The 25,362-nt window shown below is 38.6% G+C and overlaps 3 protein-coding genes and 1 non-coding gene across 4 annotated transcripts; 1 reads left to right on the top strand and 3 right to left on the bottom strand.

The window, feature by feature from the left end:
• Positions 1–387: 387 nt before the first annotated feature.
• On the bottom strand, positions 388–8,319 carry LOC141911016 (prolyl 4-hydroxylase subunit alpha-1-like). Its single transcript, XM_074801960.1, has 13 exons — positions 8,223–8,319; positions 6,805–7,019; positions 6,015–6,271; positions 5,030–5,358; positions 4,840–4,891; positions 4,395–4,555; positions 3,655–3,819; positions 3,031–3,086; positions 2,469–2,592; positions 1,913–1,972; positions 1,308–1,391; positions 571–736; positions 388–483 (listed from the first exon to the last, which is right to left on the bottom strand). The coding sequence occupies exons 2-13, from the start codon at positions 7,014–7,016 to the stop codon at positions 413–415; spliced, it is 1,737 nt and encodes a 578-aa protein (XP_074658061.1). The 5' UTR covers positions 7,017–7,019; positions 8,223–8,319; the 3' UTR covers positions 388–412.
• Positions 8,320–8,982: 663 nt separating this feature from the next.
• Positions 8,983–12,694, bottom strand: LOC141911255 (uncharacterized). Its single transcript, XM_074802243.1, has 6 exons — positions 12,558–12,694; positions 12,326–12,418; positions 11,337–11,449; positions 10,614–10,781; positions 9,857–10,107; positions 8,983–9,492 (listed from the first exon to the last, which is right to left on the bottom strand). Exons 2-6 carry the CDS (start codon positions 12,415–12,417, stop codon positions 9,238–9,240), a joined length of 879 nt encoding a protein of 292 aa, XP_074658344.1. The 5' UTR covers position 12,418; positions 12,558–12,694; the 3' UTR covers positions 8,983–9,237.
• Positions 12,695–14,383: 1,689 nt separating this feature from the next.
• LOC141911189 (uncharacterized) lies at positions 14,384–17,686 on the bottom strand. The gene is made up of 6 exons (XM_074802169.1): positions 17,646–17,686; positions 17,013–17,111; positions 16,214–16,326; positions 15,573–15,743; positions 14,870–15,120; positions 14,384–14,677 (listed from the first exon to the last, which is right to left on the bottom strand). Exons 2-6 carry the CDS (start codon positions 17,108–17,110, stop codon positions 14,423–14,425), a joined length of 888 nt encoding a protein of 295 aa, XP_074658270.1. The 5' UTR covers position 17,111; positions 17,646–17,686; the 3' UTR covers positions 14,384–14,422.
• A 1,827-nt stretch (positions 17,687–19,513) lies between these two features.
• Trnat-agu (transfer RNA threonine (anticodon AGU)) lies at positions 19,514–19,586 on the top strand. Its single transcript has one exon. It is a non-coding gene; the product is annotated as a tRNA-Thr (tRNA).
• The last annotated feature ends 5,776 nt before the right edge of the window (positions 19,587–25,362 follow it).

Genomic DNA, 25,362 nt, shown 5'->3' with positions numbered 1-25,362 from the left:
TTGAGCTGGAGCCAGGGTCAAATTAAACCCACACAACTGTGGAATTGGGTTCAGAGTCAAATTAAACCCACACAACTGTGCAACTGGGTTCAAAGTTGAGTTAAACTCGCACAACTGTGGAACTGGGTTCAGAGTCTAATTAAACCCACGTGGAACTGGGTTCAGAATCAAATTAAATCCACACAACTGTGGAACTGGGTTCAGAATCGAATTAAATCAACACAACTGTGGAACTGGGTCAAGAGTCAAATTAAACCCTCAAAACTGTGGAACTGGATTCACCGTCAAATTCAACCAACACAACTGTGGAACTGTTGGATTTTTATTGCAGAGGAAATGACCAAAAGAGAAAATATTCTAAAATATGAAATTATATAGATTTATTTATTCAAATTTTCTTTATTTTAAATGGCTAAATATTGCTGTCTATCGAACAGGAATGTCTGAACGTCTGTCCACCTTCTAGAATCCATAAATTACCAACTGAAAATTTAAAAAGAGGAATATTTTCAAAAATTCACATTCAACGGTTCGCCAATTCGGAGGCAATTCTCTTTGGAAGAATCTTACCCCATTTCGAGCCCAATAGTACCGGACATCCGGCGTGCAGAGTGCGCATGTCAGGTGACCCGTTTCTGTGGAGGTTGTACCAAAACGCGGCCGATCCTTTCGTTACCGGTATCGTGACGTTTATTTTAGGGAATACCGTCCTACCTCCAGCGCCTACATCGCTAAACTGAAATAACAAGTAACACGTCTATTTCAACCTGTTTGAAGGACGTCGGGCGCCAAAACTTATTCAGTTTCCAGACCTACATATTTGATATAGTTAAGAGAAGGGCAGCTGAACTAAAATTTGACAAGTATAACTTGTTGCTGATTCTATTTGAGTAAAATAATAAAGTGCTAGATTCGAGTAAAAAATCTATGTTTTATTCAAGCTGCTCATCCGTGGTTTGTCATTATAAAAACCTATATCAGGAATTTATCAGTTAAGACCAGGGACCAGTTTCACAAAAATGATTAAGGCCTAAATCGATTTCAGATAAACTGAATTAATGAAGAAATTAAATCGATTTAAGAGTGAAACCTTTTTGTGAAACTGGGCCCAGATTTATAAATTAGTGTTTTAGTCCAACTGTCCATCGACCTGTATCTGGTGTGTATTACCAAAACCGACTGAGTTTTAGCACCCAACGTCCGTTCAAACAAGTTGAAATAGACATTGGAAAATGTCTTTTAGTGAATAACATTTGTTTTCATTTTTTTTTTATAGAGAATTCATCGAGGAATAGGTTTTGACTTACGTAGAACATCCAGGTGGCTATGCGGTCACCCTGCGATCCGTAGAGCCGGTGAGCGTCGGCTGCGAACGCCCGTGAGGTGTCGTTCTGCGTTAGAAAAACAATTCAAAACGTAAAAAGTAGGTCATCGCTGACCTATATTTCAGATAGTAGTTTTCGAGATATTTTCGACGCCGCAAAAACCGTTACAATAATGTATCGATCGATACCTGGTATTCGTTATCTAAGGGATTATGTGCGATTCGTTGTGCACTACGTCATCAGTATTGGCGTTTCGAATGAACAATTACAATTGTGAATTTTTGTGTTTATTTTGCAATCGAATATATTTCATCTCTTATATCTGCCGCGTTGGTTAGACCGGGTTTTATCATCGATCATTTTTTTCGACGGGATGTGCGCTACGTCATCAATATAGCGAGCGGTAGACTGGTTGCCGGTAAATCCAATTCAATTACTTTATTATTGATCCTTGATATTATATAATTGATATTTTGTTTATCATTACGATATTAAGCAATCTTACGCGATATTTTTCAAGGCGAATTGAATTTCGAATTTTTTGAAAGTTAGTTTTCTTGCTAATAATCTTAACGAATCTCTCTTACGTAAGCGATTGATGAGTCGAAATGTGATTCGTAAAATCCGCCAGGCCCGTAGTTCCCTACCTGAAGACAAAATAAACAAACGTCAAGTGAATTCAGCTTTCGGTACCTAGCGAATATAGTAGTTTATTTAATCGGGTGAATGAGTGTAAGAAAATACGGAGTGTTTGAAAAAATTTATTGAGTCAAAATTTCAGAATTTCACGTAAAATAAATCTAGAAGTGATCTGTTTTTAAAAGATTTGACCTAGAAATTTCACAAGACCCTTATAGCGAACTAGTGACTTCCGGCATGCCTGGCCGCGAACTGGATACCTCCAGCATGCCAGGCTTGTACGCTAACCACCAGACCACTGATTCGTAGTTATTGGTTAAGCGAGTAAGTTTGTCTGGTCAGTGCAGTGGCTATTTATCCACGTGATGACCAGTCACGTGGTGAATCTATTCTCTACAATACCCGCTATCATCCCGTGATTCTAGACACCGGAATTCTGTCGAATCATTGAAATCATCGAGAATGATTAGGTCAAAGAAACTGGATCCAGTCAGAGGGGCTTACTTGTAAATCCTCGCTGTGACGGGTCCATTTCAGGGGGTTAACTTTCGTGCTTAAACCCGTCAGAAGTTGAACCCTTTTCATTAGTTTCTTAGTCAACGGACTTCGCAACGGCGACAACCAAGCACTGAGAATAAATAGTTAAAATATGAATCGGTAATTAGGTAATAATATGGTACGATAACCACACTCAAACGTGGTGAACAGATCATAAGATAAAAACCCACTATTTACAAATTAAAAGAAATCTAAAATCGAGAATTTATTGATTGAAACAATCTTAAATATAAGAACAAGACGTTTCGATCTCACACTAGAGATCATCGTCAGGTGGCGTCACCTGACGATTTTAGATTTTAGATTTCTTTTAATTTGTAAATAGTGGGTTTTTATCTTATCATAGGTAATAATATCTTTTCGATTCCGTTTTGCGAAAGGTTTGAATTATTTGAATTGAATTCATTGATAAAACAAGGAAATCCAAACTAAGCAACTACATATAACGATTGGATGTGAACCTTATAGAGGAACTGTCCCTGAGAAATATAAAATGTTTCATCCTTACTTTTGCGCTTGTCGACTGAAAGTAACGCTTCCTCCGAAAACTTCGGCTTGTTTCAACTGTCATAAAGATTACAGAGAATGGGAAAAAGATTTAATATTTGACCCGCTCGCTCAACGAGACGATCAGTTGTTAAAGATGACCCGCTTCCACAGTGTACCGATTAGAAATTTGACTCAAAAATTGAAACGCGAGTTGAAATTAGAGTTCAAAATTAACTCCTATGTCGCATGGGTTAGAATTTAAGCGAAGAGTTAACTCATCGAAAATGAAATTGCATTTCAAATCCAAGCTGAGCTATGGAAAAGTAGCCGGTTCCACAGTCGAGACTTAAGTTCATAAGTGGGATTAAGTCTGTAGATTGATCTTAAGTTGTTAGATTGGTTATAGAACTAAACTGAGTTTAGACTGATCTTAAGTTGTTAGATTGGTTATAGAACAAAGATGAGCTTAGACTAGTCTTAAGTTGTTAGATTGGCTATAGAACAACTGAGTTGGTCTTAGACTGGTCTTAAGTCTAAGTCATGACTATGGAATCGGCCCATGATTCTTTTTTGAAAATAGTCTTTATCAAAATACAAAGATCAGCGAGATGAGTAAATTGAGTAAAATGCGAGCGTGACCTACATGAGATCCGGTGATAGTTTTAATCCCGAGAATTTCTTTGTCGGAAATGATTTTGTGGTAGACTTTGATAACCGGATCCAGATTGGCGTACTCGACGAGTGCCCGGATGTACGGAATTGTCGTCTCTTCGTAACGGCAGGTCAAGGTCATCGACATCGCCGGATCCTTTGAACGAAATCGATACGGTATTCATAAAAGCGAAAACGTTTCAACTTAGAGTTAAAATGTTCGTGAAAAAGACGTTTAATTAATTTGCGGTTAAACATTGAGTCAAAAATATGTAATGAATTTGTAGTTGAATTTGAATTGGAATGACATTCCTAGTTGCATACACTAACTGAAATTGAAAGTAACCCACTGATTTTGAAACGAAAATTAACGAAATTTATGATAATTTCAGCCAAAGTTGAGTAAATGATAGTAAATATATTTTGAGCGACTAAAAACTATTGGCCATCATCAGGCGTTCTGAATACAGAAAAGATTTAAAAGAATCAAATAAAGGGTGTTTAAAAAGTTGAAAGGAGAAAACTTGAAAGTTAAAATTGTTGTGGAACTTTTTATATAAGTATCATCTTTTGCTGTAAATATTATCTTTTGCTGTAAAGGGGCTTTGAATGAATGAATGATAAGATGATAGCTTGACCAATGATTTAATTTGTCCTTCGACGTTAAATCCTGTTCGATTACCATCTTGATAATGAACTGCTGCTCCAAATCTTTCTCGCGAACACACTTACCAGATTACTGATGTAAGAGTGCTGATTGCAGAGGTTATCGTAAGTTTCGGCGATGTCTTTCATGTAGTGAGGATAAACAGGTCGTTCAAGCGAACACGAGCCCTTGTTGAACGCGCTCCTCAATTCGGCTTCGAATTCGTCCAGTCCGGTTTTGTTCGGGTCTTTCGATGGAAAGAATTAAAACGGCAAAACATTTAGGTTCTGAATTTGGTTAGTTAGAATCTTCTCCCTCGGGGTCCGATTTCTCGGAAAAAGTTATAACTCATATTTTTGGTTGAGTTGCTGCAATCTTCGTGTTTTCAATGCCCGCAGTGCTACTGTGGCAATCGAGGATTCCACGTATGGCAGGCGAGGATCCGCCAGGTGTGCTAGTAGTTAGCTGGTCGTATTGAATTCTACTTCGCTGGATTTAAAGTTATATGCGTTTAGAAAAAAAAAAACTTACAAATGATCCTTATATGTTCTACTATTTCCAATGCCCGATAGGGGTCGTTCCTCTGCGAAAACAAAATGGAGATATCACAGAAGCTGCAGTGGTTAACCGGGAAGTTACTTTAGTTCCTAACTTCAGTATTGATACGTTACATGAAGATGCACCTGTAGGGATCACTAGTAATACAAGCACATTTTAATACCTTATATAACAAGTTGGCGTAGTGCAACAGAGCATCTTCATAACCATCCGGATTCGTTCTGTCGACTACTTCCAACCACTTCTGACCCCACAATTCAGCCTGTTTGTGGATGAGATTCTGCTCGAAAATGAACTGACACACCAACCGTAAATCTTCCGCGTCCAGCGGCTTGACTACGACGCCATCTATTAGCCTACCGGCTATAAGATCGTCGATCGATAACTGGTAGACTTTGCGCATCTGGAATAGCGCGTTCGAGGCGCCCATCATGTCCATGTCGTCTAACCACGAACGACCTGAGATCATCGGAACGGCTTTATCAATAAATTCTATAACGACAACAACAGAGAGAAGTCAAGACTGAATCCCGATTGAAGCCATAGATCTTATACGAATGCGGAAATTCGATTACACTCTCAGCCATATTTTTGGAAATGGCTCTTAGAATTGAGTTAAAACGTTGAAACTATCTCTTAGTTTTATTTCTTACGGTGGGTTTATTAACTTTACCTAACTTCCATGGTATATGTGGAGGCAAAACATTTACCATAATAATTACAAAAAAACAGAAAATCTACCAGATGTGCAACTGGCGCCCCCAGGTGGCCGATTGATGAATCAATACCAGTCTTGCTAGCTCGCATACGTAGGTATCAGACTCGAATTTCCTCTTCCGTTTAAATTCCCTTCTTCCGGTTGAAGGATCTCAAGATCTCTTAAGATCAGGAATTAACACACGACATGTCGGCCCAATGGGCACGGTTCCACTAGTATCCGAACCACCACCTCTAGGTTATGAGGACAAGTTTCTATTTTTTACTCAAAGTTTTCAGGGCCCAGTTTCACGAAAAAGTTTTAGCCTAAAACGGTTAAGTTTGAATTGTTGTCCGCATTGAAAACATGAAGTAACCATTGGCAATTACACCAAAAATCTGAGTTTAACTTTTTTGTGAAACTGAGAGGCCAGATGCCATCTCCGACCTACCTCTCAGTTTATCCATCGTCTGTTGTCGGTTGTATTTCTGACCGTAGGCCGGCACCGCCTGCGTTCTCGTAGCCTCGCAATACCAGTGCGCACGCGGCTCGGTTGGTTCTCGCGCCAGTAGCTGCGACAGGCTCTGTAACTGGCTTTTCCACTCGATGGCCATCCGTCTGGTCTGGTGGAACAGATTGATGGCATTCTGATGTCGGCTGCCTCGTACTATCGCCTCAGAATTTTCTAATCGAGTTTTTTGTACAAAGCTGCAATTAAAAGCTGGTATCTATATTTATATGTGTGAATATTATGTTTTAAGTTTCAATTTCTTTGAAAAATGAAGATTACTATCATTATGAAAAACATTAATTATTTGTCTTATCAATGGACCAATCAGTGACCGCGGGCCGGTCAAGTGTTGACAGTTCTGATTGGCCAGTCAGCTGAGGTATGACCGCGCACATTAACCAATCAGAGATGGTTTCTAAAGAACGCATTCTTATGCAAGCGTTCCAAGCTCTGATTGGTCGATTGTCTAGTTTTAGCGACCAATCAAGTTTCCTTTTACATATCAATGAAAGTACTGATTGGTCAGCACAAAGGTATCAATTTGCATCTTTGTTTGGGTCTGTTTATCTTGCACTACGTGGTTAGCACGTTGGTTTCCCAAGACTATAAGCCTTTAACCTCACACAGGACCACAGCCTTAGAAGTGTTGCCCGAGCGAACCCGCTTCTCTTACCCAGCACTCAATCGATGCAAAATAAATCATTTCACGCTAGATGAAAATCAAAATTACTTTCTGAATGAGCTCAATTCGGGTTCCTTATCGACGGTGACCGGATCAACATCCAACCAGAGTTGATCGACTTCGTGTATCAACGAGCTTTCCTTGAACAGCGCCCTCTCTATGCAATTGACAGAAGCAAAACAACCGGTCGGTTTTTTCTGAGACGATACGTGCGCCACCGAGTAGGTCAACATCAAAAACAAAATGGACGACAGCATCATTGACTGTAAATAAATGAATGACATAGTGACTTGTTTGGAGGGGTGTGGGCCTACAGTTCACAGTTGTAGAACCAGTTGTGCTATTCAATCAGTTTTGCGGTTGTATATAGTCTATAGTTCCACACTTGTAGAGCCTATCAGTTCCACAGTTGTAGAACCACATTTCTGCAGTATATTCAGTTCCGCTGTGTGTGTAGCGCCTTAGAGTTCCACATTTATAGAGCCTAGTTCCACCGTATTGCAAGGCTAGTAAATTCTTATTCGAGTTATAATTTACTTGAAAAGGAATAACAAGGAATTTCGAAGATTTTAGAGGTGCAAATTGAAAACTAGGTAAGGAATATTTCGTTAAGAATCGAATCCCGACGCTCTCGAGGGTTCTCTTTGTTCTAAAATTGTTTTAAGGGGTCTTTCTAACGCTCGGATACACACAGTCTTGTGCCATATGCCCTTGCATATACGGTAGACACACTGCGACTGTTTTCAAAAACGTATTTTGAATATGTTAAAAGTATTTAACATATTTATATAGCGTCGCAATTGTAACAGCGTGTACTTAAGTAAGCTAGTAATCTGTAGTAATCTGTAGTCATATTGAAAAAAACATAAAATCGTATATTCTGTATTTCACTAATATAAAATGGTTGCATTGGAGACGAGGCATGAAGTCTGCCAACTTTAAAGTTGATTGATTGTGGTTTATGTTTTAGGTCTGATCTAAGTTATGACGCTGATCTTGGCTTCAACATCTCCTAGTTCTCAACAAATATTCAATAGTAGAATATTTTTCGTAAATTCGTGGTTGGTTTATAACCAATCTAATAACTTAAGGCCAGCCTAAGCTCATTTGGGTTCTATAGCCAATCTAACAACTTAAGACCAGTCTAAGCTCATTTTGGTTCTATAACCAATATTATAGCAACTTAACACCGGTCTAAGTTCATTTTCTAAGTTCTATAGCCAATCTTACAACTTAAAACCAGTCCTAGCTCATTTTGGGCCTTTCGTGTAATGCGAAACCAGACGTAATACATTGAAATATCCGGATAGATTTCGAATGTTGAAAAAACAGACTCTCAGAGTCTACCTTACAAGAAAAATCAGTCATTTTCAGTATCTACGCTGCAAGGTATGTTTGACCTTGGAGTTATCAGACTGATTACTCCAAGGGTTTGACCATTGCCAAACTCTGGGCTGCAGTAGTACCTGTGTTGCGATATCCGCGCACCAATCTGTTCCTTGTTCTCGTCTTCCTTAGTAGCAGACGGCTTGTGCTGCTATTCGGAATAACACCGACAGCGGTATGAGTTCTAATCCGGTCGCAATCTGCCGATATTTTACCCAAACCGTCATTATCGCGTATTTGAAATGTAAATGCAGTCATATGTAGTTCAGTTTTTTTAATGGTAGCCTACGAATTAACACCCGCTATGGATAACGATATCGCGTGGTTGTTTGGTTTTAGAAAATAATTCATTTTTTTCAAATTTGGAAATATATCAGAAGGCCTCAGGGGCGCATCTAGGAAAATTGGAAGGCTGGGCTTCAGAGGACCGTAGCTCAACTTTTTAAGGGGCGGCCTATAGGAATTATACGCTTTACCCGGGTCCCCTATTTTTCATCTTGATTACGTCATCATTGCGTGATCGCTCAGAAAATCGTTGTTAAGATATCTTTGAATTCCAGGCCCGTAGCGCAGTGGTTGATGTTGTACTGCACACTAGCGACACCTGGTGGATCCTCCCTTGCCACAAGTGGAATCTGCTATTGCTACAGTAATTAATGTTCGACACCTGGTGGATCGTCACTTACCAGAGCAGCATTCATAGTTAGAATAAGATAAACATATGAGGCTGTAGTCTGTACAAGTGTTCAATAATATCAGAGTCCTTCACACACGATTATGGATGAATCAAGAAAGTTAAAACAAAAACAACTATTGAGTAATTACTATTTATTTCTAACCTAATACAGTTCTTAGCGTTTGCTTAGACACGTTATATGCAGAAGTTTGTTATTTGTAAACGCCTTCCTTTAATTCTGGTTTAATACACTAAAGATTTATAGCAGGAAAGTCAGATTCACTGCGATTAACTGTTTTATAGGCTTACAGTAATCTGGCTAATTTTCAGGTGAGGCTAAAATTCTAAAAGATATTACGCGATTTAAGAACACTGTTATAATTCGGGATTCGAGCCCGAATAGATCGGCCGAAATGAACCTACTCGATCGGATTGAACGATGTCTTATCGTTGTTCTTATCGCCGTCACATGACCCGCACAAACCGTCGACCTTTCTCGCATACATGACGTCATCAACACTGACGAATGCGGTACCGTGCGATGCTTTATACATGATATTGATTTTGCAGGCCGGGTAGGAAATCCTGATGTATTTTACGGCACCGGTTGTATGCGGGTAAAATACGATTTCGCTGTTCAAATTTGTTTGTTCCTGCAATATTGTGTCTTGATACTGGAAGACAAAGTGAATGTTTTTCCTTTAAAACAGGTAGTTTAAACCCACACAACTGTGGAACTGTGGGTCCAGAGTTCTGTTAAACCCATACAACTGTGGAACTGGGTCCAGAGTTCTATTAAACCCATACAACTGTGGAACTGGGTCTAGAGTTCTATTAAACCCACATAACTGTGGAACTGGGTCCAGGGTTCTATTATACCCACACAACTGTGGAACTGGGTCCAGAGTCAAATCAAATCCACACAACTGTGGAACTGGATCCTGAGTCAAGTTAAACCCACTGTGGAACTGGATCCAAAGTCAAAATAAACCCACACAACCGTCCGACTGGGTTTTGGTGACGGGTGGACACACGTACCTTGATTGACAGGTCACGATTAACGACGATTTCCTGATTGTTCAAGGCGTTGAATTTGATGAAAACTTTAGTGACGAGTGGAAGTTTCCAACGCGGTAATTTATCACTCATAATATCAACCGAAAATCTACATTTATCCGGCACTTCGCTTGTAGTTTTAACCATCTCGTATTTGCCGACTCCGGTAACGCCAAAATAGCGTTTGTTGAAGCTTGCCACGTGCGGGTCGCCCCAAGTGGAACACGAGCAGTCTAGTGAATAAACAACAAAATGAATATGGCAGCAAAGCAGCAATATAGGGTTCTTCGACCTTGGAGCTTGAACATTCAAATAGCATTAAAAATATGGCAGCAAGACAACTTTATCTTTAGACGACTTTGGCTGAACTAGCTGATCGGAGAGCACTTAAGTATTTAAGTATCATCCAATATGGTAGCGAGGCAGCTAAATGAGTTTTTCTTTCAGCAGGAATTATAAATGAATGAATATTTGCTAGGCAGTGATATACCGGATTGGATTTATATTTTTATGAAACTATTCTGATAAATAACGAGAGAAATCCCACGATGAATTCAGTCAGAAAATGAAAAGTTCTGTGTTAAAATGATATATTTTTCGAGCACCGTTTCGGCTATTAACTATTAGTCATCATCGGTACGCCTGAGTGATGCCAAACAGGTTCGAGTCCCAAATGTTTGATTAAGATTTATTATTTAATTTCTTAAAATCTTTTTTGTTTTTTTTAATTCGAACTTACTGTAAATATCGAATTCCTCCCCTGCCAGAAATTCGGCGAATTTTCCACGTTCCAGTTTCTTCACGTTTCCTTCGCCGAGCTCGTCCTTAATGGAGTCCAACACGGACTCCTCGGCCTCGATTTGCAGCGCAGCCGAAGGCGCTTTGTTGAGCAACGGTTGTAGAAGATCTTAAGAACAGGTAGATAATCTCAAAGGATTAATTAACTGATTAAGGAAGATTATCTTTAGCATAGCGTTGGACTTATAAGAATATAATAGATAATCTCTAAGGATTAAAACATATTAACAACTTATAGTATAGTGCTAGACTTGATATAAGAAAATGTCAAGGGATTAAACAGATTAAGAAAGATTATCATGGCGTAGGATTCAGTTGCGTATTTTGACTCAAAACTTAAAGATGGTATATTTCAAAAACATATTTTTTCTTATCTAGAAATAAGAAATCGTGCCTCTTATATACTAATTTGATTTATCGATTGATTTTGATTTGGTTGAATTTTGTTCCCCTTACATAGCTTCCCTACCCAACGAAACGACAGGGGGTTTGATTTTGAAATCGAAAATTGGAGTACAGATATAGCGCTGGACGATGAGTCGAATTTACAGGATTTTCTTCTTATTCGAAACAGTTTCATGAATGGAAATTTCGGTTCCAGTTCGATTTCCCAAACAACCAATATCGAACCGATGAGTCAGTGTTGTTTGGATTAACAACTTACTTAGAAAATTCCGAACGCTCGCTGAAGCGCCGTTGTCCTGTCCGTTTTCAGCCGTCAGTTTCAGGGCACCTACTGCCTCAACGGTCCCGTCCTCCAGCTGTTTGATTGTCACGCTAAAATATCGCAGATAATAACCTGGGGCCGGTTGCATAGTCATGGCATAGACCAGTCTAAGACCAACTTAGTTCTATAGCCAATCTAACAACTTAAGACCGGTCTAAGCTCATTTTAGTTCTATAACCAATCTAACAACTTAAGACCAGGCCAAGCTCATTTTAGTTCTATAGCCAATCAAACAGCTTAAGACCAGTCTTAAGATTTAAGATTTAAGACCACTTTTGGACTTAAGTCACGACTGTGCAACCGGCCCCAGAAGTAAGATTATTGCGTGTCCTTCACAATCCGAATATTACAGAAACTCGTCGTAGGGAGTTACGGATGACGTGTGATGATCAGAAAGGATGGCCGGATATATCGACAATCAAAAGACAATTTTTGAATCAGTACCCTAGGATCCCGACATCGTATCGCCATTCGTCGAATGCCCGACGTATTCTTGAACATTTTTTTCAACACCCTCAACCCGCTAAGCGCCACGCAGGGCCTTATAAGCGAGTTTGATGTTTCTTTCTCCCAATGGGGGAGCGACCAGAGAAGAATCTTCGACCAGGAAACTCGCCACCAGGGTCTGAACCCATAAATTCATTTTTATGTCTGCATGGAAATAAATCGTTTCAAAATTTCAGCCGAGCTTAATTAAACATTGACGCCGAGCTTAACTGAACATTGACGCGGTCCGGTGTGGAATAGGTGTATTCATGGACTCGGTTTATACGAGCTCATGGTCTATTTATGGATGTACACAACTCTAGTTTATACGAGCCCATGGTCTATTTATGGTCGTATACAACTCTAGTTTATACGAGCCCATGGTCTATTCAGTGACTCGTATACAACTCAGTTCATACGAGTCCATGGTCCTATTTTACCTGTTTGAATTCGGGTCATATGGGAAGATGAACATTCCACTGACGGGTTCAGTTAGAACCACAAGAACCACCGATAACAGAACCAGTTTCATTCTGAAAAATAATCCATAAAGAAATTCGTGAAAAACTTGAGTACCTTCACAAACAAAATACTCAAATATGACGTGTAAATCTGTGAAAAAAAACTGTTTAATTATGATCACATTTTCTATGTTCGGTTTACTATGTTTACCTAGCGGATTGAGTCTACTAATCCGTTAATCCACAGCCTGTTAATCTGTATGATCTAGTCGATGGCGGTCGAAGTGACGGTTATAGATAACACGTGTCTGTTCAGGTTCGATGTTCTTGTTTATTTGCCGTTTCGTGCTCTGAAGTGTTAAAATAGTTATAAGATGACAGCTTTGATCGTTCGACAGCTGACGAACAGGTCAATAGTCCCAGGGTACTAGCCGGGGGGCCATTGACTGGTACTTCGTGAGATTTCTGGATGTCTCGGGCGTCTATTGTCGTTTTACTTTTTTTCTTCCATTTTGCTTTTTTCTTCCACAGCTGACGAACTGAGATTTCTGCAGAAACTCCGCTTCTTTTATTTCCCGCGTCTATTCTTGTGCTCACAGGGATCTTATACAAAAAAAATTCTTCATTTCCCCTTCATTTATCATCGGATATTCATGAAATTTTCAAATTTAGGAAAAACCTTTTTTTTTAAATCAAGCTTCTTGCCATCAGCGGGAGAGTTACAGCTAACGACGTTGGCACGATTCCAGTGTAATGTTGTGAGTTATGATTTGACTTACAGTTAACACATCGAAAATGAACTTATCCGTAATTTTAACTCAGAGTTAATTCAACTCACAACTGCGGAACTGAATCCAGTACCGCAGTTGTGAGTTAGATTCAAATCAGAGTTGAAATCAGTACATTATCAATGTTTTAACAAAATTTAATGGAACTGGATCCTTGTGAGATATTTTTTATCAGTGATCAACCGTTTGGGCCCTGACGCCGAAAATATAATGGTAACGTATATAACGTATTCGAATATGTACTTTTCGGCCCTAGCTCCTGAACTGTAACAGACAGAAGGGTGTGCTGTTTCTCGGAAAGACAACACTAGGTTCTGAAGACAATAGAAACAGATGCGACATATGTCTAAATTCAGTAATATGTTTAATAAAGTGTATAATAACCTGTATGTGGCCGTAACAGTACAGTTCGTTGAGGTTACAGCTTGTAACATGCGCATTCGCGAAAATAGATCTCAAAAATCGTTTTTATTAGAATATCTTTGGTTGGTATTCATAGTTAGCCCGTAAGGCAAGACCTCACCGCCACCGGACTGTCAATTAGAATACAACAAAGGGTTTTATGGTTAGCAAATGAGGCAAGTTGAATCTGAAGTACTGCAGGTGGCGAAATGTTAGAATTCAAACGATTCGTTCGTTCGAAAATGTATCATATTCAGTATTCTAAAGTATCGATTGATTTTCTAAAACCCTATTGTTATTCTCTTATTATTATTATTATGATCTGTCCTCCGCTCTTTCCACGCTTTTGCTTCCTATCGAATACTTTACCGTACATTACTGTTACACACAGTCGGTCATCAGTCATGATCAATTCATTTCTAGATTTAAAATTCTCCCTTACTGCAGACTAGTGACACCTGGCGGATCCTCATTGCCGCCGTATTGTTGATGTCCTACTACACACTAGCGACACCTGGCAATATCCTCACTTGCCAGAGCAGCATTTATGGTCAGAATCAGATATAGATATAAGACTGTCGTCTGTACCACATGTAAGAGCTGATATCGCAAGGCTTAAAACCAAGAAAGAAAGTAAACAAAAAAAAATCCAATAACTAGTATTTATTTCTAACCTACAGATATCGCTACGTTCACTGTCAAACTAAACATTTTGCAGTTTTATAATTGTTGAAAGCCTTCCTCGAATCCTGATTGCACTAAGATATTGTTTGTTCTACGGGTTACAGAAACGTCCAACACACATGATAAGCTAGGTAGGCTTTTTTTCTGTTTTGAACACTTATAATTCAGGATTCGAACCTAACTAGTGATCGAAAATATGAATCTACGCAATCGGATTGAACGATGTCTTATCGTTGTTCTTGTCGCCGTCACATGACCCGCATAAACCGTCGACGTTTCTCGCATACATGACGTCATCAACACTGACGAATGCTGCGCCGTGTGATTCTTTGTACAAGATATTGATTTTGCAGGCCGGGTAGGAAATCCTGATGTATTTTACGGCACCGGTTGTATGCGGGTAAAATACGATTTCGCTGTTCAAATTTGTTTGTTCCTGCAATATTGTATCGTCGTACTGAAAAAGAAAGAACGCAGAGTCAAATTAAACCCAGACACAATTGTGGAACTGGGTTCAGAGTTGTAATTAAACTCACTCAACTGGGTCCACAGTCAAATTAAACCAAGACAACTGTGGAACTGAGTTCAGAATCAAATTAAACCCACACCATTGTGCAACTGGGTTTTGGTGACGGGCGGACACGCGTACCTTGACTGATAGGTCACGTTTGACGACGATTTCCTGATTGTTCAAAGCGTTGAATTTGACGGTAACTTCAGTGACGAATGGAAGTTTCCAACGAGGTAATTTATCACTCATGATATCAACCGAAAATCTACATTTATCCGGCACTTCGTTAGTAGTTTTAACCATCTCGTATTTGCCGACTTGGTTGACGCTGAAATAGCGTTTGTCGAAAGTTTTTACGTGCGGGTCGCCGTAAGTTGAGCACGAGCATTCTAGTAAAAATAGAAAACAAAAGCAAATATGGCAGCAAGGCAGCTATATACGAATTTACTCCAAATGAGCAATTCGTAATTTTAAAAAGAATATCAAAATGGCAGCAAGAGAGCTTTGGATATATTAGGAAGTGCTGGAACAATCAGCCACAGAGTTTTATCGATTTTCGGCTGAACTAGCATTCTGAAAATATTTTAGGACCTTTCAATATAGCGGCAAGGCAGCTATATCAGTTTTTTACTGAATCATTATCTGGAGCAGGACAAATATGCTATAGACGTAAAACGATGTTCATGAAAATCATAGTTGCAAGGCCATTTGATCTAGTTGGCCTACATGATGGAGACAAATATTTGGAAAGATACGCGTCGCGGGTTCGAGTCCCCAATTTGTGATTATTCTTAATGAGAATTGATGTCAAGGGATTTTACTACCTCAACTTCGAACTTACTATAAATATCGAATTGTTCTCCTTCCAGGAAATTGGCGAATCTTCCACTTTCCAGTTTCTTCACTTTCTTTTCACCCAATCTTTCCTTGATTGTGTCCAGCATGTACTTTTCGACCTCGAGTTGTCGCGGAGCCGAAAATTTACCACCAGAGACCATCGGTTGCAGAAGAGCTAAAACACGGACAGATTATCTCAACGGATTTTTAAATGCAATAATCCCAACTATACGGAATTAAAACAGAATATTACGGATAGAAAATAAAGAAAAATTTTTGTTTTTAAATCACAGGGGCGGATTTAGACCGTGTCGACCGTGTCGCCCGACACGGTCGGAATTTTAAAGTGCCTTTTTATTTTTTCTCTGTATCAAAATTTGCCGTTGTAACCACCTGAGATACACAATAGATATTTTTCCTAAATATATAACCTAAGTTTCTTGACTAAATGCCTCTCAGAGATGCTCAGAAAGTTCTAAAATGATAGTAAAATTTCAAAAATTTTGCTGATATGCCTTTCCGCCCTAAATTAAGAATATATACCCTTTTTATTGGTCGTCATGGTCACAACATGCCCCTGGATCCGCCCCTGATTCAGAACCGCGAGACCGAGGACATTTCTCAATGTCGTTTGGATTCACTAACCTAGGAATTTTTTAATGTTTGATTTTGCGCCGTTGTCTTTGCCGTTTGTAGCCGATAGTTTCAGCGATTTTATCGTCAGTCGGGTCCCATCTTTCAGCTTATTGACCGTCTTCCTAAAATGTTGCAGCAGAAAATTAACGTAGAATTAACTATAGGTATATCGAAATGGGTAAACTGTGCCAGCGCGTCAGAGAGGGTGATCGCTAAAGGACGTGACTCGTAATGATGTTGGCTACCTCCAATGTTGAAACGTGTCAAAGGGCTCGAATATTACCGACAAGATCATATTAACCCCTTCATTTAATCATAATTGTGAACTGAAAGGAGTACCGGCCTACGCGAGCTATCCCGTCAGATGGCGCCACTTAAATACGTATCAGGCGAACCCGATCAAAATCATTGATAATATCAATTAGCTATGGTCTCAGTTATTGGTCTTACAATCTGAAAATCAGGCAAATCACCACAACAGATTTAGTTTTGCACAATTTGCATAGAACTTGAGAAATTACGGTTCGATCTTAATTGAGTTTGAGAAGAAATTCAGCGTTGGGTTTTAATGAGTCGATTTTATACATATTGTTACTGGCGGCGGCTTCGTTACCTCAGGTGACATAAGGCGTAGTGCTCGCTGTTTCATAGACTGCTTTAGAGTGTGTCAATATATCCCGTCGTCAGGTTAAATGAACATTCCAATAGGGTTATATATAGTCTTGGGAAACCAACATCCAAACGACATAAAGCTTAGCAAACGAACTGGATCGCGATAGATATATCGATGCCCGAGTCTATACTTTACCTGTTGAAATCTGTGAACGGGTTATGGTTGAAGAGGGCTCCACGGATGGGTTCAGTAAGTATCAGCATTAGAGCTACCGATAACAGATAAAGTTTCATTCTAAAAAATAAGAATACGCGAAGATTGAAGTATGTATGTATGTATGTATGTATGTATGTATGTATGTATGTATGTACACCACGAAGACCACTAGAATCAGATGATATTGACGTTTAGACTCAATTCTATGAGCCATTTTCAAAACTAAGAGAGTAGTGACGTTTAGACTCAATTCTATGAGCCATTTTCAAAACTAAGAGAGTAGTGACGTTTAGACTCAATTCTATGAGACATTTTCAAAAACTAAGAGAGTATTGACGTTTAGACTCAATTCTATGAGACATTTTCAAAAACTAAGAGAGTATTGACGTTTAGATTCAATTCTATGAGCCATTTTAAAAAACTAAGAGAGTATTGACGTTTAGACTCAATTCAATGAGCCATTTTCAAAACTCAAAACTAAGAGATAAGTGACGTTTAGACTCAATTCTATGAGTCATTTCCAAAACTAAGTAAACATTCATTTAAGATCCGGGTTCGTATTCAGAAATCAGCCCTGAATTTCAAAATATAAATCTCTTGTAGTCTACTAACCTTGCTGATTGAGTCTTGAACCTTCTAATCGTTTAATCCGCTTCCTGTTAACCCGTCAAATCATTGTGGATAGCTCGCAGTAACGACTATATATACTGAATGACCGTCTGTTCAGTCTCTTCAGGTCAGATGTTGTTTAAATACTGTTTACGCGACGGTTCCCGTTCTGAAGTATCTTCAACATATACCACGAGTCTTCAAATGTTTACGAGTATCTTCAAATGTTTATAAGTGGACAGCTTTCGGTGGTCAACAGCTGACCACTGCTGATGACCACCGGTCAATAGTTCCAGGGTGCTACTCTGGGGCATTGATTTCTTTAAATTAAATGCAGTCAACCCAGATATACCGCCCTCCCATATACCAACACCCCCTCCTACCGCCAGGTTTTCTCAATGCACATATCTATACAAATACATAGTAAAACACCCCAGATATACCGCCATACTCTCTATACTACCAAAATCATTCTGCACCAATGTGGGCGGTATATCGGGGGTTGACTGTACTCGGCGTGATATTCTTCCCAAGAGCTAGGATCAAATAATTGACTCAACTCTCCTGAGAGGAGTACCTTTTGAATTTCCGGAAAGTATAGATCTATATTATCTAAGGTTTAGAGGCGGCTATATCGGATTAACATCTATAACAAATGTTTTATTCTCTTGAACTGACTTTAATGATGCATACAAGGTAGTTTTAGAACAGAAAAAAACTGACATAGCTGCAAGGCAGCTATATCGGGTTATCTATTTGAAAATGAATGTCAGAATGTCAGAATGGAAAATGCTTTGTTTTCTAGAAGGGAATTAAAACGACGGTTCAAATTAGTATGACATCATAACTATGAGGTAGTTTTATAACAGAAATGATAAATATGGTAGCGAGGCAGCTATATCCGATAACCTATTTGAAAGCATGTACGCGGCAGATACTAAATTTCTACTGTATATAGATTTTCTAGATGAGAATTAATGAGGTAATCGATTAGTTTGATTTTTTTTCTCGCGTCACGACAACAAGGTGGTTTCCAAACGAAAATGATGATAGATTAAACTGAAATCTTAATATGAAAGAAACGATGTGGGCTCGGGCCATGTGGCACCATAATCTAATCGGTTTGGCTATAAGAGCCATGGAAACAAGGTGTGTTACTCATTACTTCACCAGAAGATGTCTGTTTCAGTAATTTCGACCGCTTCGATCGTCGCGCTGTTTGTACTGGGGGTGACAAACCCCTCAGTCTGCTCGGAGCATTGTCCGCCGGGAGAGGAACACTCAAAGAAAGCGCCGCCTGGCGATGAGATAATTCAGTAAGTTTGTTTTGTAGATAATTCGTAAAATTCGTTTCATTAATGGTTCAAATTGTTCGATAATAGGCCTATACATGTGTAGAATTTTTTTCAGACTCTTGATTGAAAATGGGATTGATTTGATTTTTTTAATTCCTTAGATGATTGATTGGGTGTCCCAAACAAACCCACCCATTGCGAATAAAACAGGGTTTAAAATCAGAAATCAAATTACATAGTCGAATGAGCGGTCAGATTTTCAGAAGTAGATATATGAAAAATATCCGGTACCAGTTTATTCAAAAGTCGCCCATCCAGTTTGATCAGCAAGCGACTGATAATGGTTCCAGCTTGTTGGTTGCCTAGTAATCATTCCTATATCAGAATTTTGAGAGTTTAGGATCATTGTCTATGTTTATATTTCGTATAGCTTATTAAATTTGTCAGTAATATACATCAATCAGAATATGTTTAGCATAACCCAATATGAATATTACGGTTTAGAATTCTGCGCGTGCTATAGGCGCTAATCGACGGTCGTTGGTAACACCATCTGTCCAACGGTTGATCACAACCGGCGCCGTGGCTTAGCGGTTAAAGCGCCTGTCTAGTAAACAGGAGATCCCCGGTTCAAATCCGGGCGGTGCCTAGCCTGTATTTTTTCTCGCTAGTTTTTTTTTTCTATCATGTTTTTGGCATTCAATTTATATCCGCATGTATTTCCTAACACACATGTTAAGCCCTTTGCAGATTTCGCATTCCACTTTGACCACATGTTGCCCGATCCATTGTTTCACTCAAAAATCAATGTTTTCAAATCTTAACAGCTGAATAGAGATTTAAAAATCAAATAGTAACAGCTTGCATTGTTAGAATTATTCCTTCTAAACTGACAAGCACTTCATAATCCAAGACAAAGCTCATCGATCATGAAGACTTAAAGAATCACTTTTTTGAACATTTTTCCTTTGATGAACACAATTCTAAGGCAAATTTCCTCAATTTTAATCATTGATCATTGATTCATTTTTCTTGTTTTTAATTCAGTTTCAGTTCAGTTAAAATTCTCATAGTTTTTTTCTAAATATTATTCCCCCAATGGCGTAATCTGTGTATATTGTGGATTGTTTTTAATCAGAAATAGAGCTCACGTAGAAATGAAATCATTGGTTATTATACAGCTGTAACGTTATTGAGGTTCATTAAATGAAGGTGCTCATTTTTTTCTTATATTTTTGTTCAGCGAAGAAAAACCGTCCAGTGGAGGATGCCCGACTGGATATGCCGCGGAACGCCAGGTCCTCGAATCCTACGCGGAATGCGATATAGAAAAGCACCAAGTTCACCAGAGCTGTTACACCGCTATCAATTGCCCCAAAGGTAACAAATCGTACATAAATTAGAATATTTTAACATTAATTAACATAAATTACGGTTACGGCAACGTCGCTTCTGAACTGTTTTAGCCGAGCTCCGGTCGGAATTAAATCATTATCATCTTTTATCGATTCTGTGAAAATTGTGTGAACAGTCGTTTCTTCTAACGGAAGTTAACGCGACGACGCGCTGGGTTCGAATCCCAGCGTTTACCGTAAAAAGTACCCGGTTCGAATCATTCGATATATTCTTATTGGAATTTGTTCTTTTTTTGTTATTCATTGATAGGCGTCATCTCATTTTCTAAATTTCTTTTGTTGTCTGAATTTCAAGAATGTAAAGAAAAAGATGGAACCGAACACGACATTGGCAGCTCGTGGCAGAGAATCTCGGATAAAGATGGCGCCTTGTCTAAGTGCACGTGTACCCGCGATAAACAGCAAGATTACTGGTTTCCGATTTTCCGTCTGAAAGGGGTAGAGTTTTCCGCATTCGCGCGATGTAAACTTGTAGGTAGGCAAAAATGCTCGGAAAAAGCGGAAAGTCCTCTACTTTCGCATTTCTTAACTTGCCATTGCACACTAGTGACACCTAGTGGATACTCACTTGCCACACGAGGAATCCTGTATTATTGTCACAGTAGTGGGGTAAAAAGAGTTTCTACAATTAATTACAAAAACCTATAATCATTAAGACCTTTTCTCTGCTATCAGGTATTTCTTAAGTTGGATCGATGCCCAATGTACACTAGCGACACCTGGTGTATCCTCACCTGCCACAAGTGGAATCCTCTATTGCCACAGACGATTATGGAGTCCTGTTGCTAATTTTATGATGAACAAATTGATCGTGATCGAATTTTTTAATGGATTTTCCTGAATGTCTTTTTAAGGATGTCGAGGATTCAAAAATGAATTCTTGGAGCCGTACGAAACCTACACAACAGACCACGGTATGAAATGTCGGTGCATCGAAGGTTCTGATCCGTGGCTGGCAGACGCGCCCGAAACGCTGTTCTATTTATCCTGCGACCCGGAGCACCAAGAATCACCCAACCCCAAATAAGCTATTGCCGCAAAAAAGGATATAGAAAAAAATATAGAATCAATTCGAAATTCGTTAGAAGCTAACAAAATATCCTTTGTCAAGTATTTGAGTTTTCATTAGATTTATTTCTTTAAAGTCTTCAGGACACTTGGATCCAGTTCCACAGTTATCGAATAAGAAGTTGTTTCTAGGCTTAAACAATCAAACCAGAACCAGAACTAGAATTATGTAATTCGATTTAACAAAAAAGACCTACTGCATCGATTTCTGATTTCAAAATCAAATCCTATGTTTCTTTCACGACATCTGTGTATGATTTGTTAGGGCACAAAAAAGCATTGAATTATTTCATATCAAATCAGGGAGTTGGGAGTTAAACCTTTTTGTGAAACAGGGCCCAGGACGGTGGGAGTGTCACCTCGCTGATCAAATCAATCAAACGAATAATTCTTATTTTTCAAAATAAAAAAAATAAAAACATTGAAAATGAACCAATTTCAACTCACCGAATAAAACCGAACTAATGCTGTGGAAACGGGTCGTTTAAATGCTCGAATTTAAAAAAAATCCGAGAAATCTGAATAAAAAACCTATCAAAAAATTATGCTCGAAAACAAATCGTTTTTTAATTGATATGATATGAAACACGTGGCGCCATGCACGATCGAGACACGACGCGGTATTGTCTTCCAGAGTTCTGCTTCATTTAATATTACGATAAAAATATTGATCCAATTAAGAAACCGTAATTAATTTACTGCTAAAAATGATTGATCGTCGTTAATTTCGTTTCTGTTTTACGATGCTGTTGTTGTTGTTGTGCGGTACGGCGTGTACGACCTTCAACACCACGCGTTCGGCGGCCATTTTGTTTCGGCAATTCCCGATCTAATCAATCACAAGAGTCGAGATATTTTGACGGCGACGATATGGACTGCTCGTTTTTAAACTGATTATTCGCGCAATCTTCTCGGGAGATAATTTGATATGTTAAATGTGTACGCAGCCCGGGGGAAACAGCGTCGCCGACGTTTCGTGCTCGCAATTAGCGCGTTTTATAAATCGACGGCAGACGATTTGACGTGAACTCAGAATCAACTCGTTCGGATGTTTTAGTGCCATAATTCAGTCGGTTTCAGCACAAATCGAAATTTATCTCTTCGTCAAGAGAGCTTATATCTATCTATTTCAACTTGTTTGCAAATGACGTCATACGCCGATACTCAGTCAGTTCTGATACCAGATATAGGCATTAAAATGAGCAGCACAGATCGGGGCGGCTGAACTCCAAAATCGGTTTTTAATCTGTTTTAAACAGTATCGACGAATCGACAAAATGTTTTATTTTTACGAAGTTCGGATCGGTGAAAAGATCATTTTCTTAAAAACATATAGATTATCCAATGTTTATTTCAACTTGTTCGAAAGGACTTCAGTCAGGCTTAGCTAGGTAGTACAATGCTTGATATAGGTCCAACGCTGAACTAAAACATTCTGTATTGACAATTTATCAGAAAAGTCTTCGTTAAGTTGGAATCAGTAAAAGAAACTGCATTTTTCCATTTCCGTTGGCCTTCTTTGATGGCAAGTAATGATAATATGATAAATCAAGGAATATGTTTCCTTGTCTTAGCTCAGCCTTAATTCCATAATATCTTCGTTCAGCTATTATATCTTAATATAATATCTTAGTTCAGTTATTATTAGTATTCGATTTGTAATTTTCAGTCGGAATGGGAGGTGGACAGACGTCCAGATATTCATATTCGACCAAGGCCCAGTTTCACGAAAAGGTTTAAGCCTAAAACGGTTAAGTTTGAATTGTTGTCCTCATTGAAAACATGAAGTAACCAATAGCAATTACACCAAAAATTTGAGTTAACTTTTTTGTGAAACTGGGCCCAATGAAAATATTTATCCGTTAATTGATCTAAAATAACGAAAATTTGAACATAAGTCTATAATGTTCATGTTTTTTCTGAACGCATCGCACATTTTATAAATAAATCAAAACTTTGCGTTTCCACGGTTGCGTGAATCACAATTTGACCTGTATCCAGTTCCACAGTTGTTGGGGTTAAATTTGACTCTGGGCCCAGTTACGTTAAATACACCTGATTTGTAAAATCTTATTTCTTGATCGATGATACAATATGTTCTCAATGAGACTGTAAAGTGACTTGTAGTAAGTTTAATCTCCTCAGAGTTCTAAAAGTGTCTGGTATCGTGACAGTCGTAGAGTTCACTTGACTTTATATATGACATAAAGAGATTCATCTTTGTAAAATCTGAATTTTCCAGCACAGTGCATATGTATATCGTAATTTAAATCCTATGGAAGTAGAGAGAGAGAGGTGTCTTTGATAACAGGGTAAGTGAGAGATAGCTGTGTGTTACTATGTGCAGAGTCGCAGATTACAGGTTACGAGCTTCAACATGAATTCTACCACTATCTCAACGACTAAATTTGATCCCTGCCACGTCAGCCGGTATCCACCCGTTAGATGGGATCACGTTTTCAGTTACAGTATTTACGTGTACGGATATTTTCCGGCTACAGTTTTCGGAATGTTTCTGAATTCATTTTCTATTCTAGTATTCAGAAAGATCGGTCGCGACACTTATCAAACTATAACCATTCTTGCCTGGTTTGATTTACTGTTCGTATTTTCAGTGTTTCTTCTTTATCCACTTCGGATACTAATTATCAAATATCAACAGAATCTAAAAGTTCTCGGGCGTTACGATGATTGGCTTTTTGGACACGAAATTATAATCTGGGTTCGACCACTGTTTCACACGTTTCAAATGGCAAAAAATTGGTCCGTAGTTATAATCAGTTTTGAAAGACTTCTGGTTGTCGCGAGTCCGCTGTATTTCAGACGATTCTGGAACAGAAAACAAATCATTTTTCTATCGGTTTTAAACGCATTTTCTTCCGTAGTTAGTTTCTGGCCGTATTATTTTCCACAATATTTACCCGGAAGACCCACACGACCTTGTTTTATTTATTTACATACAATGGGAGTTTTTGGTGCGAAAAGAATTCGAACACCATTCTTTTATTCATCCTCGCGTGCAGGGAGAGACGTTTCTAATTCCTATATTTTCATGACTGTTCTTGCACCAGTAATTCTTCTAATTGTGATAAATCTAACTTTGTTCGGAATTATGATATTTAGAAAACTAAATCGAAAGAAACAATTTCACGCGGACGCAGCGGCGCCCGGTGAAAAATCTACCGAACTCAAAATGTTAAAAGTGGTTCTTATAATTGTAGCTATATTTTTTATCTGTGAAATTCCCGCATCGCTGGACCGACTGCTAGTTAACCTCAAAAAGGGGTTTGGATTACGTCACGGTCTAACTGTCGTTGAACAAATGATCATGCGTAAAGTAGGAATTCTGCTCAGTGTTTTTGATTCATCCGTAAATTTCTTCGTTTACTGCGCAACAAACGGCTCCTTTAGAAAAAAAGCTAAACACATTTTACTGATAGATTATTTGTGTGATTCTAAATAGAACAGAAAAACAATTTCTTTCCTTTCTTAAGTAACAGAACAAAACATTAGATAGTAATTAATCAGTTATGATCAGTTGATGCCCATCCTGTACAGAATAGATAGGAATGAAACCGAGCATTTTCTTATCATCCTATACTAAACACCATCTATAAGTATCTTATATCATACAAGTAATAGAACCAAAGTGAGCTTAAACTGGTCTTAAAATGATACGATTGGTTATAGAACTTTATGGTCTTTGACTAGTTTTTAGGTTTTAGATTAACCATAGAACCGTGCCTTTAGACTGGTCGTAAGATATTAGATTGGTTCTAAAACTAAAAATGGTATTAGAGTGATTTTAAGTCTAAGCAGTGACCCCTGACCCGTCGTCACATTAATGAAGTATTTACTTATCAAACGGACACAACAATTTATTTCGTTTTCCTATTTTCGGTTGTGTGTAGCGACACTCACTGATTGGACGGTAATAACCCG

Source organism: Tubulanus polymorphus, chromosome 9 (assembly GCF_964204645.1).
Source record: "Tubulanus polymorphus chromosome 9, tnTubPoly1.2, whole genome shotgun sequence".
In the NCBI taxonomy this organism is placed as follows: domain Eukaryota; kingdom Metazoa; phylum Nemertea; class Palaeonemertea; order Tubulaniformes; family Tubulanidae; genus Tubulanus; species Tubulanus polymorphus.
The sequence above is the reverse complement of the archived record's forward strand: the minus strand, read 5'-3'. Positions and strand labels throughout refer to the sequence as shown.